This window comes from Mustelus asterias, chromosome X (assembly GCF_964213995.1).
Source record: "Mustelus asterias chromosome X, sMusAst1.hap1.1, whole genome shotgun sequence".
Lineage (NCBI taxonomy): Eukaryota > Metazoa > Chordata > Chondrichthyes > Carcharhiniformes > Triakidae > Mustelus > Mustelus asterias.
This window is the reverse complement of record NC_135834.1, coordinates 12,179,083-12,195,778: the sequence shown is the minus strand read 5'-3', so window position 1 is coordinate 12,195,778 and position 16,696 is coordinate 12,179,083. Positions and strand designations below refer to the sequence as shown.

General features: G+C 43.0%; 1 protein-coding gene and 1 non-coding gene across 5 annotated transcripts; one reads left to right on the top strand and one right to left on the bottom strand.

Moving 5' to 3' along the window:
• Window positions 1-3,715: 3,715 nt before the first annotated feature.
• Window positions 3,716-13,463, bottom strand: LOC144482036 (ADP-ribosylation factor 1-like). Of its 4 annotated transcripts, none has more exons than XM_078201318.1 (6): window positions 13,356-13,442; window positions 9,763-9,800; window positions 7,773-7,988; window positions 7,543-7,653; window positions 6,316-6,440; window positions 3,716-4,788 (listed from the first exon to the last, which is right to left on the bottom strand). In XM_078201318.1, the coding sequence occupies exons 3-6, from the start codon at window positions 7,915-7,917 to the stop codon at window positions 4,630-4,632; spliced, it is 540 nt and encodes a 179-aa protein (XP_078057444.1). In that variant the 5' UTR covers window positions 7,918-7,988; window positions 9,763-9,800; window positions 13,356-13,442; the 3' UTR covers window positions 3,716-4,629. The 4 variants fall into 4 exon arrangements, with proteins under 4 accessions (XP_078057444.1, XP_078057445.1, XP_078057442.1 ...); XM_078201319.1 differs by lacking the exon at window positions 13,356-13,442 and adding an exon at window positions 13,262-13,348; XM_078201316.1 differs by having other exon boundaries at window positions 3,717-4,788; window positions 9,731-9,800; window positions 13,356-13,463.
• A 2,630-nt stretch (window positions 13,464-16,093) lies between these two features.
• Window positions 16,094-16,164, top strand: trnag-gcc (transfer RNA glycine (anticodon GCC)). The gene has a single exon. It is a non-coding gene; the product is annotated as a tRNA-Gly (tRNA).
• Window positions 16,165-16,696: the final 532 nt, after the last annotated feature.

Sequence of the window (16,696 nt, the reverse complement as noted above, 5' to 3'; positions counted from 1 at the left end):
CTAATGCTCCTAATACCGACCATTTCTAGAAAAACCTCAACTCAAACATGGATAAAACATGATAATCAATCCACATTTGTTTTCCAGCTGGAGGGGTGGGGAAACAAGGCAAAGGACTTGGATTCATATAGCGCCTTTAATTTCCTCAGAAGACCAAACGTGCTTCACAAAGCATGGAATTGTTTTTGCACTGCACTTGCGCAAGTTAACAGCAGCTAGTTTGCGCATTGCATGATTTTAAAAAGTAATGTTCCTGACTGATGAAGCCAAGGAGTTAGCAACTGATGTTCCTGGAAAGGAGGAGCTCACTAAGGGCTAGTGCAATAAGTTTCTAACCACCACAACGAGCATGCAAAGTGAAGAGTGAGTGTATGAACATTTTAATGCAAGTATAAATCGGAGTTGCCATGCACAGCAAGGTATGAAGCTGGATTGTTCTTGTTTACTTGTGTTTTGGTCCACTTGCTTCTTTTATGCTACAGAGAAAAAAAATGCCCAAAAATATCTAAAACATGCCATATCATATTCTTCCTTCCATAGATGATGGACTCAGGCCTAACACACTTTCAAAGAATATAAAACCAAGAAAAATACTCAAGTGTGATATTCAGGACAAGTGGCATCTTGCAGTTCAAATATGCCTATTCAGATGGAAATTAAATCCTGTTACACCATTCCTTGCTTGTCAATCCATAAGAAAAATTTGTCAGAGATGTCTCTAAGCAAGCATGTAGGAATGTGAATCTCCACTTCAGAACAACAAAATGAAATAAATTGAAGATGGAAACTGCTTCTGGGGCTTATTGCGTAATTCGTAGTAAACACAAATCAGATCTGCTGAAATGAAAAGCAAGCTCCATTTTAATCAATAAAGACATTTCAGCAACATCGGAATACATGAGATCTGCATCTTACTGGAAATGTCTCAGGAAAGTCAGAGGGGTGTTGGTGAGCTCTGCATCTATGGTAACAAGAAGAATCTGGACAATTCTTCACAGGGACTGCTGCTGCCTATTATGCCAGCCTTCAGTCTTTTGTGCACTTCTTCCTCGATTAAAAAAAATGCAGTGTTTCCCCACTCTCCCTGCTTACATACCACTGTCAGTTGCTGTGCATTTGAAAAGACAGAATGGCTGAATCCTCTCATGATTTAATGTGATTACTGCCTGGGTCAACACTTGTGACATGTGATGTGGAGAGGTTGTACAGGGAACAATGTGAACAGGCTGAAAGTGAGGGAGACAGACAGATGAGTGATGACTCCCCTGAATAGGCCAGAGCTGAGAATGGCTCCCAAAACTCCTGCTCAGTCTCTCTCTACTTGTACCAGGAGTGGACATGAGCACCACTGGGACCCAACAGCTGACCAAGGAGACCCTTGGTGTGGCACACAGCCTTTCAAACACTCCTGTCACTCATCTGCAAAGTGAGCCGGATTAGCAGAGAATGGGATTAGTGGCGACGAGAGCCCAAAAAGAGGTTTCCGGTTTACTCAATGCTGCTCCTCAAGGCTAGCTTTATCTAACTTCCCCAGTCCCGCTGTGCTAAAGTGCAAACAGCACAGCGAGAACCAACCAAGCAAACTAAAGCAGTAATCCCCTCTCCTTGAAGGACTGGAATTAAACTGTTATATAAATGACCCAGTGAAGTCCAGACAATTCCATCACTGCCCACTGTTGGCACTGATGAGCTGCTCACCAAAACCCAGTGCCAGAATCAGCTCAAACAAAATACACAAGTATCTTAGGTCAAAAAAAAGGTCCAATATTTAGAAAAAAGTTAGTTGACCTGCTCACCATTATTTCCCCATCCTGGAGAGCTTATCTTGCAGTAAAAGCTACACAGCAACAAAAGAATAGAAATATTTCATTTATTTTGTTTTAAAGCCACCAGATCATGTCCTGCAGCATGGCACACAGCAAATCAGACACGAGGACTGGGGTGTTATATATTGCATAACTCCCAAGGCAAAGTCACGTCCACAAAAACTGTCAAGTAAAGAAAGGCTCAGCATAATTACTGTTTAGTCAGGCAATGTTACAATCGAAATTTGCCTTCAGTTGAGGCCGTAGCTCAGAAGCACTTACTATCTTAAGACTGCTTTACAAGCAAATGTGATGCACGACTCTTCCCTCTGGGATTTGCAGCATAGTGTACTTAACACAAGTTGCTACACAAAAACAAACTTGCAAGGTTATAGCAGGGCAAAATGAAAAAAGTCAAATATAAATTAGCAAGTTAAGAGAATTGCTGCCTTCATTTGTGGCCCAAATGGAATGGATGTTTGTTGGAATTGACTATAGGACAATTCCAGAAAAGCCCAACTTTGAGGAATTTTAGTTCAGAAATGTTTCATGTATACTTTTACAAGGTGCTAAATTAAAATAGAATACAAAGCTGAAAAAGATTACAGTATTAGATAGATTAAGCTGTTTAAAATAATTCAGCCCCATAATGACAAGGTCAGGAGTTAACATTTCTGTTTAGTGCTGTAATTCTAATACACACTTGGAGCAAGCTGTTCAACCCAACTGCATTCAGCCTCCACTCAGTGTGCTGTTCCCCATCTCTCCATTTCTTTTAATCACCTATTCAACTTGTTCCTGAAGTTGACAATGCAATCACCAACTTCAGTAATCCATTCCACTGCCTTATTGTCCCCTTGTGTAAAAACCTCCTGTGTTTGAAAATCAATTTCCATCTACTCTCCCTATATCATTGTAAATACTTATGTAACTGCCGCTTGACCTCTGGATTAAAAAAGGTAATTTTTTCCCCCCCAAATCTTTGTATTTGGCCACCTGATCTATATTGGGGTATGCAGTGTTCTGGGCTGGCTGGATGACTGATCAAAAAAAAAAGCTTTCCTGTTACATGATATTTCCTGCTACTGATCATAGAAATCATAGAAACCCTACAGTGCAGAAGGAGGCCATTCGGCCCATCGAGTCTGCACCGACCACAATCCCACCCAGGCCCTACCCCCACATATTTTACCCACTAACCTACGCATCCCAGGACTCTAAGGGGCAATTTTTTTTTAACCTGGCCAATCAACCTAACCTGCACATCTTTGGTGGTCCTAAAGCAGAAAACTCAAATCAGATCCCTCCTGCTAATTTAAAAGGTTTGAAGCAGATTACAATTTCTGTCAAATTTAAGTGTCAACTTCTGAAAGCCACCAGACCTTGCATGATTTTCTCACTGAGGGCCCTTCGATCCAGAGAGGAAGGCAACATTCACATATCAAGCCAAAATCAAATCAAATCTGGGCCCCAGAAGTGAAAGAATGGGATGAACATGGTGGCACAGTGGTGAGCACTGCGGCCTCAGCTTGGGTCACTTTGTGCGAAGTCTGCATGTTCTTCCTGCGTGCACGTGGGTTTCCTCCAGGTGCTCTGGTTTCCTCCCACAGTCTGAAAGATGCGCTGGTTCAGTGCATGACTATGCTAAATTCGCCCTCAGTGTACCCGAACAGGCGCCGGGGGGGGGGGGGGGGAGGGAGAGGGAGAGGGAGGAGAGGGAGAGGGAGAGGGAGGAGAGGGAGAGGGAGAGGGAGAGGGAGAGGGAGAGGGAGAGGGAGAGGGAGAGGGAGAGGGAGAGGGAGAGGGAGAGGGAGAGGGAGAGGGAGAGGGAGAGGGAGAGGGAGAGGGAGAGGGAGAGGGAGAGGGAGAGGGAGAGGGAGAGGGAGAGGGAGAGGGAGAGGGAGAGGGAGAGAGAGAAAAAATGCTTATCCTGCATGCTCTGGGAATGGAAGTTGCTGGTTAACTGAAATGCAAGGTGGGTTCCATGTTTTCATCCAATTGAGAAAGCACCAGGATGACCATGCATGTGTTGAGGTCTCGAGAGTTGCAGGAGCACACAAATCAAGTCAACGTCACCAAGGAGTAATGGGAGGCCGAGATCAAAACTACCCAATAACCATTACTGTGAGTTTGACATCACCAAATCCAAAAAATAGACAGACCTGACCCAGAATTCCAGTTAAGCACATTCTGGATAACAAATTTTTACTGTATTGGGTGCGTTCACTATAAAGTGAATTCACAATTTCCAACTTCAATCATGCAAAGACACCAAAGCCAGACCATTTTGCAGAGGTGGACAGGTAAAGTGTTTAATAAGGCCAGTTTTACAGTACCTATTCTGTCACTGGCTATGCAATAAACAAAAATCTAAAATATACCCAGAAAAATTTACTAATCCACAGCAGAAAGAGACCGCAACAATGAAGCATGGGGAAATGAACAGAACTGTTGGAACTTATAGCAGTATTCAAAAAGCGCAATTCAAAAACAAGAGCAAAAAAGGTCCACTTATTGGAATGTGGCAAACGGACCATTGATCGAATGAAATCTTGATGTATTGTTGGTTCATTAACTCTTTCTGCACAGGTCCAGTTCAGATTTCAGTTTCTCACATTAAGCCAAAAGGAGCTGCTTTGGAGGAGGAGTCTTGGAAGAGAGACTACATAAAATCAAAGAGACGCTATTGCCTGCATCCCCGATTCAAGACAGTAACAAGACACCACACCCCAAGGAAACGATGAAAGTAAAAAAAGTCAGTGTGGCTAAATTCACCTCATCTGGACAGTCAATCTTTCCAAACACAATCCTTGGAAAGCAGTCATCACTTCTTTTTCAAAATAACAGATAACCAGTCCAGACCGTTGTAGAGCCCGTCACCATTGGTGGCACACGTGGCTTGAATATACCAGCGTCGACAGCGCAGGTTATGCAGGCCCAGCTTGTCTGTGATTTGAGCCGCACTCATTGCATTCGGCAGATCCTAGGAGGAAGAGGCAACATTTATACCTCAGGATTATATTGCTCCATGAGAAGCCTGCAAAACTGTCCCTGCTCCCAAAAGCCCAATTTAAAAATCACACCCCCTCCCCCCAACCCTTGCTTAACTCCACAAACACAATAGTAAACAGTGAGGATAGTAGCAATAGAAGAGTGCAGGGGGAGACAGACTGGCAAAAGGGGCAGACACATAGTTGAAGGAATTTAACATAGAAGTATTTGCTGATGCACTTTGTAAGGCAGAATAAAGAGGCAATATAAACTATAATATCGTACAATTTGAAGAACAGACATCTGGCGGTGGGGGTCACAAATTTTTGTTGTGAAGGCTGGTTAAAATAGCACACAGGGTCCTCGTCTTTATATAGAGACAGGGCGTAACAGCAAGGAAATGCTGCTGAATCTACAATTCACTGGTTAGGCCTCACCTGGAGTTACAATTCTGGGCACCACACTTCATGAAGTAGGTCTGGATGCAACAACTTATTTAGCTCCTTTCATATAGTAAAGATGCAAAAAGAGAGTACATTAGGGATGTTCAAGAGGCCAGAATTGGAGCATTGCACAAATTAGAGATAGGGAGAGAGGACCAGGATTTGAAATAAGGATGCAAATTTTAACATGCGCACACAGAAAATAGAAGTAGGCCATTCAGCCCCTTCAACCATGATCTTATTGAATGGCAGAGCAAGCTTATCCTTGAAGCATTGCTTAACTGAGTGCTGACATAGGTCAATAGGTGAGCAAGCACAGGGTTGATGGTAAACTGGACATGGTGCAAGTTAGGACGTGGATAGCAGCGTTTTGTAGGATGAGTGTAGAAACTAGCAGATACCATGTTGGAATACTCAAGACTGGGGAGACTAAAGCATGGATGAGGATTTCACAAGTAGAGGTGGAGCTATGAGAGAAGATTTACAAATAAATATAGCAAGGTTGAGATATATCAGTGAAGTAGGGATTGCTCCGCTTGAAGCAGAAAGTTCTCATTTTATTTGAAATGCTTCAAGAGTTATATATGCATTTATCTTTAATCCCTGAAAAAAAGCAATTAACTCAAATATCTTGATTGCAAGAGAAAAGTTAATTTGCTGGTTCTATCAGCTCAAATGCGCAGAGAAATGCCGCTTCTGATTTGCTGATCAGAATAGTCAGGTTATAAATTGCGCCAAATTGCAAATGCCTTATTCTGGAATGCAGTATTTGCGATGCAGCCACAGACAAATTAGAAATGGGTCCATAGGCATAACAGTTCATTGCATTTCCACCTCGATGGGGAAAGCCCGGCTCATCGGTTGTCACAAGTAGTCACTGCATCTGCAATGAAATATCAGGCCACTGCATTAAAGTTCAGAGCTCATTCCACCCGAGTGGGATACATGTCAGGTTTGTGACAGACAGGCATGATCAAAGATTAGTCACTTCATGCAAAATCTAGGTTTGACATTGGGGCCATCTTTATTGCCACTGTCCAATGAGGCAGTGAACTACCTCCCAGTGGCTCATTTACCTGCTTGTTGGCAAAGACGAGTAGAGCAGCATCTTGCAATTCATCCTCTGCAAGCATCCGCATCAGTTCCTCACGTGCCTCATTCACACGTTCTCTATCATTACTGTCAACGACAAATATCAACCCTAGAAAAGCGAAAATGCAAGCTCAACATCTGATGTTTAATATTTCTCCTGCTCATACCCACTCCTTCCCATATCCTCAAAATCTCAACTTCCCTCAGAGCAGTAGGAAATCTAATGATGTACAAGGTTCATCATATGGAAAAGTAAAGAGATAGTGTGGCTTATTGTTGTGGGCCCCTTTAGGAACAGAGATGGGACTGTTATTGCATACAGGAACCCTGCAGCTAGAGAAACAGAAACGGGACTTGGCCATTCAGCACTTGAGCCGGATTTGATTGTGCTATTCAACCATATCATGGCTGATCTATACAACTCCATTTATGTACCTTTGATCCATAACTCTCAATATCTTTACCAAATGAAAGATAGTAACTGTAAAATTTCAATTATCCCAGCATCCACAGCCTTAGATTACTTTCAGATTTAACTCCCAAATGGCCCAGTTCCAACTAGAAAATGGTGCTCCTTTACTCTGCATTCTCCCCACGAGAGGAAATGGTATCTAACCCATTGAATACCTTGAGATTGGAATCTATATTCAAGGAAACACAAGCCAAGCTTATGAAAGCTGTCAATTTAACTCTAAGCCCTGGTATTATTCTGATGAACATGCAGTGCATTTTGTCCAAAGCCAATATATCCCCTCTGGAGGGCTGGTGCCCAAAACCAAAGCAGCATTCCAGATAGGATCTGACCAAGGCTCTAAAAAAAAACACAACTTCCTATCCTTTGTATTCCTGCCCCATTGAGGTAAAATGTTAATGTTATGTTGGCCTTGATTACTCTTAATACCTGCCCACCAGCTTTAGTGAGGTGTACCTGGACTGCCAAAATAAAAGAGAAACTCATAACTAAAATGACCACTTCACCTTTTTCTTGCAATCAAGATTTGGCTGGATTTAAACCCAGGACCCAGAAGCAAAAGGCCAGCATAATACTCAATAGATAGATTAAAACTCAGTTTACATTCCTATAAAACCACTGATTCAGACACAGAATCAGAGGTCAAATATGATACATGTCTCTTCCCTACTCTTGATAACGACACCGAAAGGTTATTTTTCAGATGGAAGAGGTGGTAAAAACAGAATCACTTGTTTACCTTGTGTGTTCTGAAAGTAGTGGCGCCACAGTGGTCGGATTTTGTCCTGGCCACCAACATCCCACACAGTGAAACTGATGTTTTTATATTCCACGGTCTCAACATTAAAACCTGAGAAAACAAGACAGGTTATTCTTTCCTGCTTAGTCAGGTCATATCAGGTAGGCAGTTTGATGTAGCATCAACTCTTCCTGCCCAGAGTAATTGACTTGAAGATTAACTGAACATACCTATGGTGGGTATTGTGGTAACAATCTCCCCAAGCTTCAATTTGTAAAGAATGGTGGTTTTTCCAGCAGCATCCAGACCAACCATCAGAATTCTCATCTCTTTCTTTCCAAGCAAGCCTTTAAAGATATCAAAGAAGTTTCCCATGGCCAATCACCTGTTGATATCAGTGTCGGAGAAAAACAGGCAGAAACTTTCCAAAATAGGTCAACCACCACCTGTATGGACAAAAATCAATATGACAATGGGCTCACTGAAGTTCCTGAATAAAGATGCTGTAAAACCTGGCATCAGCTTCTTCAATGTTCCCCAAATTAAAAAAATGACAGACACCTGAAACAGATTAATAGCTTGGGGTGGAAAGGTGGATAGTCAGCTGGGCCTAGAATACCCAGCACAAGAGACACAAATCACTTCCTTATGTTCAGTGATATTCAAGATTCCAGAACTCCAACAGATAAAAATGGTAAAGAGACAAACTTATATCTTAAGCTACTGTGCAAGACAACCTTTAAGACACATTAGCTGCTCACTGCAGTGATAGGGTCACTGAAGCTTCAGAATGAAAAACAGTGTGAATGGACTTCTATAAGACCTAATAGAGGAGCCAACATCTTCAATGTTCTTGAAAACATAAGTGGCAATAAAGTATGCACTGAAATCAGGTGTTAAAATATGCAAGTGAATTGTAAATAGGCAAAAACATGGAAAATTCTGGTTGAGTGCAAAAATAGTTCTGCAAAGAACATCTGTTTGGATGTTGGCACAGCAGAAATATAGAAGCATTCTATGGTCTTGTATTTATGGCATAATAATGAAAGGCCACTCGAAGTCCTCAAATTTCTCACCTGCGCTAGAAAAGACACTAATTGTGAGAATGTTCAAGAGTTCTCCATGATGTAACCATAAAATAGCACAGAAGGGGATCACTCAGGCCATCAAGTCTTTTGAAGATCAGTCCTATTAGTCCCATAGGGTAGTGCAGTTGACAAAGTCGATATGGATTTCAAAAAGCCATTGACAAGATTCCACATGGAAGATATAAAGGCGGCAAATACACATGGGACACAGGGTAATTTGATAAGGTGTATTTAAAATTGGGGCTTAGCTGTAGGAGACAGAGGGCGATGACAGAAGCCAGTGCCCAGTGGCATACCACAGGGATCTGTGCTGGGCCCCCTATTATTTATTTATATTAACATAAAATGACTTTTGTTTTTGGGGGGGGGGGGGGCAAAAAAGGAGAGATAGATAGGATTAGTAAGTTGCTTGCAGATGACAAAGATTAGCCATGATCATATTGAATGGTGGTGCAGGCTCGAAGGGCCAAATGGCCTACTCCTGCACCTATTTTCTAGGTTTCTATGTTGTTTCTTACACATCAGTGCAGATACAATGGGCTGAAGGGCCTCTTCTGCACTCAATTCTGTGAACTGCAGAGTGCAAACATAACAAAAACCCTGGATTCTGCCCAACTGTATAGGCCACGTTCTAACAAGATTAGCATTTAAGGATCAGTGTTCTGCACATACACATGCCTGCTGCTTTTAGGAATTCAACAACGTAGTGCTGATCAAGACACGATTGAACTCAAATTCGGAAAGTATTATTCATTACAGAACCCAGTGTCAGTTGTTTCTGTATGTACGAATGCGACAGCCTAAGATACAAAGGCACTGAATTTAAACACTTACCAAGACTTCAATCGCACAAAAGCCTTCACCAAATCAGTGGGCTAGACTACCTGAAGTGTATTTTGTTATAACCTACTACTAGAATTTTGGTTCAGTCTGCCAACCGTGATCTTAAAAAATAAATTGCAATGAACTGAACTTTCTGGTTAAATGCAGTTTGAATATGGAACCAACAAAATCAGAACTACCATGAGATTATAAATTCTTACAAGGCTTTAGTTATATTAAATGCAAGTTTCACAAAGTCAAAACAAAAAATAACTTACAAAACATACAGATGTGCTCTGTATAGGCTCACCCAAGTCTGGTGTCACAGTTGATTGGAGATATCATCCACTGCAAATGAAACAAGCAAAAATAAAAGCAAGAAAAAAAAAACATTCTGCCAAATAGGATCCCTACAGTGTGGAAAAAGGCCATTCGGCCCATTGAGTCTGCACTGATTCTCCAGAAGAGCATCCCACCCCCTATCCCTGTGCATTTACCATGGCCAATCCACTTAACCTACATATCTTGGACTGTGGGAGGAAACCCACGCAGACACGGGAGAACGTGCAAACTCCACACAGACACAGTCACCCTAGGCTGGAATCGAATCCAGATCAGTCTCCAGATCCCTGTGATGCAGCAGTGCTAACCACTGTGCTGCAACATTACTCTTCAGCTTGAGGTTTTAGGAACTGTCACTATAGAAATAGCAGTTCCACCCATGCACACACCCACACATTTCAACTTATTCCATCTGTCACTTCATTCAATATATACTTGTTCAGTGGTGACAAGGTCATATACAAATACTAATTCAACCACCAATCCCTGAAATTAAGACACTGGACAACAATGACTCCACCAAAAGCTACAAACACCTACCACAATGTAACATTTTAAAAACAATTGTGTATCATGCCAAAGTCTTAATTACCCAACAACATTACACTATTTGAAGCGTGTTGACCCTTGCTATTACATTCATGGCTTCACGTTTTGCAATTTGACCAAGACTTGGGGAAGCAGTAATGTTGCAATGCACATATGAAGGACACGCCCAGTGTCAGAAGTGGCCTAATCCTATGATACCTCACCTCTTTCTTTTGGCCAGATATTCAATATTCTTGAACTTGCTGATGCAATGGCATAGTTTCCATGGATAATCCATTCACAACACTCAGTACAGTTCAAATTAAACCCAACTGTCTTCATCCCTCCAACTTTGCAAATTCTATTTGCTGTCACCATTAACATTTTGACATGAAGTTGGTCTCTAGCCTTTAGGATCGCTAATAAGATCATGCGGGTGTTCTTTCCCAGCTTCTACAGCCGTTCCTCACGACTGTAGTTAAACCAGACGTATCAATTTAGTTACTGCATTCTCTCCAATGCCCGGACACCTCAGTTCCCTGTACAAGCGCAATCACTTCCTCAATTAATTGAATACTTGCCATTCCTTGAACATTTGAAGCAATTCAGCAGGTTCCACTGTTCCCCAGATGGTTAAAAGTATTTTAAAAAGCCTTTCCAAATAGGTTTTGTACTCTGTACTGCATCCAGCTTGGTTCTCAAAGATCTTAGCAGACTCTAACCTTCTTGTACTCATCCATCTTCTAGTCTACCCACATTATATTTTTAAGCACATTCCTTCCCCACCAACTTCCTACACCCACATTGCTCCCCTCCCCCAGCAGTACATAGTTTCACTTTTCTCGATACATTACGTCTAACCCACCTCGGAAATTCAGGGGCATGATGGACAGTACTACACAGAGAATTTAGGTTATGTCAGTCAGATCCAAGTAGCAAGTACAGGAGATCTTGGAATTTATACCAAAGCGGTTTTACTAGCAGTTTGAGTTTTACTTACGTCAGCGTGCCAATAAAGTAAAACAACACTGGACATCTAGAATCAAACAAGTATTGCAGGGCAACTGAATGAAACAGGTTAATGCTAACAAAATGTTAGCCTTGATTATAGATGCTGATTTCTCAAGTCCGACATTTTAAATTTCACTTCCTTCCGTCTTTCACATCCTGCAGTTTCTCTTGCTCTATTTCTTCCTTCTGCATTCTCTAACCAAACTATGTTACATTAGCTGAATTGCAGCATCCAACAAGATATCACTCTGTAAAGGACAGCAGCACCAACTGCAAGCATCCCTCAGGACAGCTGATTTAACCAAATTGCTCTTTGCCAAATCCTATGTCCCTAAACCCCTTTTGAATAAGGTTAAATGTAATGTGACATGTTTTGGAAAACAAGGCTAAAGTAGCAGGTAAAAAAACAGCACTACACCACTCAAATAGCTGGTGTACACTTTTCTGTCCATTGAAATATTTCAACAGGCATTATAGGACAAACACAGAAGATGACCATTCGACCCATTGTGCCTGTGACAGCTCTTTAAAAGTGATTTCCAGTAGAGTCTCCATTACACACTGGCAATGCATCCTTCACAGGAAGGCAGCAAGTAAATGATAAACAAATATTCAAAATGGAGAATCTCTCAAGATCTATTCAGTTAATTTTCTTAGATGCAGTGATCATAACCACAGATTGTTTATTATTGCAGGTGTTTTTGCACAGAATAATCTCACTCAAATATGTTGCAATTAATTATGAATGAACTATTCAGAACTGCATTCTCACCAAATACCACACTATTCCGAATCCAATTGTACATTATAGTCACTGTGCCTGGCGATGACATTTAGCACCCACTCCACAAGGAAAAAAAAGGACATTGTAACACTTGTTCAGAAGAGACAGCTACCTCCAGTTTGCTCAGTCAAAAATCACAATATTTAAACTAATAATTTGCAGATAGTTAAAAATGATGCAAGACCAATGAAAGTAATAGTATCACAAGAGTTAACTTCAAAGTAACTCATTACAGCCTTGAAAACCCAATAATTCTTCCAACAAAAGCAATTAAAAAATATTCCAATGACTTTCAAATGCTGACGACCTTCCGAGCAGCAAATTCTCCATCATTGAAACAACGAGATGACATGACTGCCCCATGAACATACTTGAGATGTGGATTTTTTTTTAAAGTTTAATTTCTCACCAACTGAACAAGACAAAGAGAAGCCAAAGAGGAGGTTTAAAATAGTGGTTTCCAGTCTAAACTCTCAGATCTTAGAAACCACAACTTTCAGAGTCAATTCTACACTGCAGGAAACAGCTTCCTGGAGGCGTACACACTCACAAAATGGAGAGTACCACTTCCACCAGCAGTCTGCACGCAAAAGAAGCTGCAAAGCTTGTAGCAGCCAATCCCCAGTAACCAAGCACTTAGCATAATTTTTGCATGAAAAAATAACATTAAAAAGTGATTTGTCTAATCTTGAAATTGCATAAAACGTGCAAAACCTAAAAAATAAATCAGCATCCATTTAACAGCGCTCCGCCTTAAAAGTTTAATCGAAGGTTCCTTTCAAAACATCAAGTGGGACGGCAGTTGCAAGCACAAAGGTACTTCCTTTATGAAATTAAAGCCTGCAGGAATTCTTTCACTCCTCGCCAAAACTGAGATGGCGGCTTGGGTTTTAGGAGTTTGAGTGACGAAAAACAAGTCTGAGTGCATCCCAAAAAAACACAGATTGGGGAAGTGGGGCCCGTGAATGGGGGTTAAGGCAGGAGGCCCTGGGCCGAGTGAGAGGACGGGCCGGCAGATCTGCCTGCCTCCTCAGAGGAAGTCACTCAGGACAGGCCGCTGCAGCACTCGGGCCCAAGGCAAATCCCGCCGCGTTCACTCGACGCCCCCGAATAACGGAGACGGAAGAATATAACCGGGCAGGACCTTTCGAACTCCTCTTCCTCCCCCTTTCTGCGTTTAGTGAGGGGAGGGGAAACCCCGCCATTTTAACCGTATTTTTTCCCCCAGCCTCACTCACCGCCCATTCCTCGCAGCAAACACGTCACTCTCACCCGCTCCAAGCAGCGCGAGACCACCTATTTACAGTCCCGCCACGTCACGCCGCAATGACGTCCCTCCACGTCACGCCATGCCACAATGACGTCACGCCTAAGGCATGCCCCCTACTGTCAATCATTCTGAGTGACAGGTCGCCCTTTTTTTAATACTTTTCCAATTCAATCAAATCAAATCCAATTCAGAGTCTCAACAAGTTGAGACATTTCAGATCCAGGCTGACAAGACAGGGCGAGCGACCAAACCACCCTGTCCTGGGCCTGATCTACATGAGCCAAGCTGATTGGAGAAGGGGGAGGTTCCTCCTCCAAGACTTGAGCTCATTTGCATCTTAGCCAAAAGGCCGAGATGCCGCTTTAAAAAATTGCTTCATATGAAACATATGAAGCTTCGGTGTAACCCAATGACCTCAACCAAGTGCTGCCGACCATGGGCTGCCGACCATACTACACTTGATCTTAGCCAAAAGGCCGAGAAGCCCTTCTTTCTGCTGTCTTTCTTCCTTCCGGGGCTCTGAGTGCTGTTGCCAACCCTCCAATCCCCCAAGCTCACCCTCCAGGACACAGCTCTGGAGAAATATCATAGGGACATTAAAAATGTTTTTTTTTAACATTTCCCTTAACCAGATATAAAAAATATTGAAAATTGCGGGGGAAGACTTTCTGACAGTCGATCATCACCCAATTGTGTAATGAGTCTTTTTGCTTTCCAATTGGAGTAGGAAGGTCAGTACGTCACAAGGATGGATTTAGGGGCAGCACAGTGGTTAGCACTGCTGCCTCAGAGCGCCACGGACCCAGATTCGATTCCCAGCTTGTGTCACTGTCTGTGTGGAGTCTGCACGTTCTCCCCATGTCTGCGTGGGTTTCCTCCGGTTTCCTCCCACAGTCCAAAGATGTGTGGGTTAAGTTGCCCCTTAGTATCAGGGGGATTAGCAGAGTAAATATGTGGGGTTACAGGAATAGGGCCTGGGTGGGATTATGGTTGGTACAGACCCGATGGGCCAAATGGCCTCCTTCTGTACTGTAGGGATTCTATGATTCTTCTATGTGTTGGCCGACTAATGGCTGGAGCATGGGGGGCAAGTCATGTGATGAGACCTCCAGGAACATATAAAATTGGCAACCCTAGACATGAGCATCACCGACTAAACCAGTATAGGTTTCTAGGGTTGACAAACTAACAGCTGTACCCTGAATCATAAGAATCCCTTTAGTGCAGGAGGAGGCCATTTGGCCCAGGCCCTATCTCCATAACCGTATGTATTTACCCTGCTAATCCCCCTAACCTATATATCTTGGGACACGAAGGGGCAATTTAGCAAGTGCAATCCATCTAACCTGCACATCTTTGGGACTGTGAGAAGAAACCGGAACACCTGGAGGAAATCCATGCAGACACGGGGAGAATGTGCAAACTCCACACAGACCCAAGGCTGGAATTGAACCCGGGTCCCTGGTGCTGTGAGGCAGCAGTGCTAACCACTGTGTCATCATGCCACACCGTGAAGCTTCCAGGAATGGCAGATTAATCTCCAATACATGTCTGCAAGCAACTCTGGGGGGGTAAAAAAACATAAGAGCTCGAAACACAAAATTGGACTTTTCCTTTTCAATTTCTTTGAACATTATTTCCCAGTGATAAAAGTCCTGCCATCCAACACAGTAGTGGGGCCAGAGTTCAGGATTTGCTTCCTTTGCTTTCCATCTATTATGCTAGTCTGCCTCGTACACAGGAAGTGTAGGTACACCCACAGTGTTGTTAGGGAGGGATCTGGTGGCAGATCCACCAGATCCACGAAGGAACAGCGATATAGTTCCAAGTCAGGATGGTGAGTGACTTGGAGGGGAACTAGCAGGCCGCTGTGAACCCTTGCGTCTGCTACCCTTGGTCTTTTGGTGGTAGAGTTTGCAGATTTGTCAGGTGCAGTTGAAAGAAATGTCAATGTCAGCCTGTTACTGGACTGGTCTGTGGGACAGCTCTCTTAGTTCTGGCACAGCCCCCAGATGTTAGTAAGACTTTGCAGGGTCAACAGGGCATGGTGCATCATTGCCAGTGCCTAGGCCAAAGCCAGGCTTTCATCCAGTTTCATTGCTTTTTGACTTTTCTGCAGTTGGTTGGTGCAAATGAACGGCTTTTTCAGAGGGCAATTAAGGGGGGGTCTGGAGTCATATGTAGGCCAGATCAGGTCAGGATGGCAAATTTCCTTCCCTAAAGGAACATTACTGAACCAGATGGGTTTTTACAAAAATCCAATACTGGTTTTTAATTCTAGATTTACGAATTGAATTCCACCAGCTGCCTTGGCATTAGTCTGATAACATCATCCCCTCACATTCAGCAGTTCCACAATCTCTTTCCTGCCCCTAACAATCTTCTAACAATTCTTCCTTTTCTACTACCTGCAGCAACACAGGATTTGTTTTCCTGCTTTATATTTCACCAGCAAAACCTCTCATTGGGATTTGCTCTTATTTTGTTTTCATAATGAAAAATATTACATTTTTATAGGATCTTTCATGACCTCAGGACCTCATTCACAGAATTGTTACGGGGCAGAAGGAGGCCATTTGGCCCATCGTGTCTGCACTGGTTCTCGAAATGAGCATCATGACTTAGTCAGTGCCATCCCCTTGCCTTTTCTCCTTACCACTGCACATTGCTTCTATACAAGTAGTCATCAAGTAAGCAAGGTGAAGTGCATTGGTGGTTCAGTGGTAGAATTCTCGCCTGCCACGCGGGAGGCCCGGGTTCGATTCCCGGCCAATTCATTTACCTAAAAAGAGGGCAAGATGAACACAAAATTAATCTGGGCTTCTGTCACTCTGAGATCCCATTACCACCCCAGACAGCACCCATCGCGTCCTTTGTAAGATCATGACCTTCCACTGCATTTATGTTGCTGCTGGTTGGGGCACATGTCCAAAGATGTGCGGGTTAGGTTGATTGGCCATGCTAAAATTGCCCCTTAGTGTCCGGAGATGCGTAGGTTAGAGGGATTAGCGGGTAATATATGTAGGGATATGGGAGTAGGGCCTGGGTGGGATTGTGGTCGGTGCAGACTTGATGGGCCGAATGGCCTGTTTCTGCACTGTAGGGTTTCTATGATTTCTATGATATTGACCTGCTGTCTGGCACTCTGCATTGCGCTAGTTTGAAGTAAACAAGAATGGAGCGGGGGGGTCTTATAAGTCAAGGGTGTCCCTTCACAATTGGGATGGGCAGCTGTGGTGATTTTCCATTTAAGGACATCTGACCCAGGTGACCAATCGGGACACAGAATGGGGCATCACCCCAGGGGGA

Coding starts and splice junctions, on each gene's coding strand:
- LOC144482036 (XM_078201316.1), bottom strand. CDS start 7,917: ATGGGAAACTTCTTTGATATCTTTAAAGGCTTGCTTGGAAAGAAAGAG. Junction 6,441..7,542: donor CTACTTTCAGAACACACAAG/GTAAACAAGTGA, acceptor TCGCTTTTCTAG/GGTTGATATTTGTCGTTGAC. Junction 4,789..6,315: donor TCGTCTTTGCCAACAAGCAG/GTAAATGAGCCA, acceptor TCTTCCTCCTAG/GATCTGCCGAATGCAATGAG.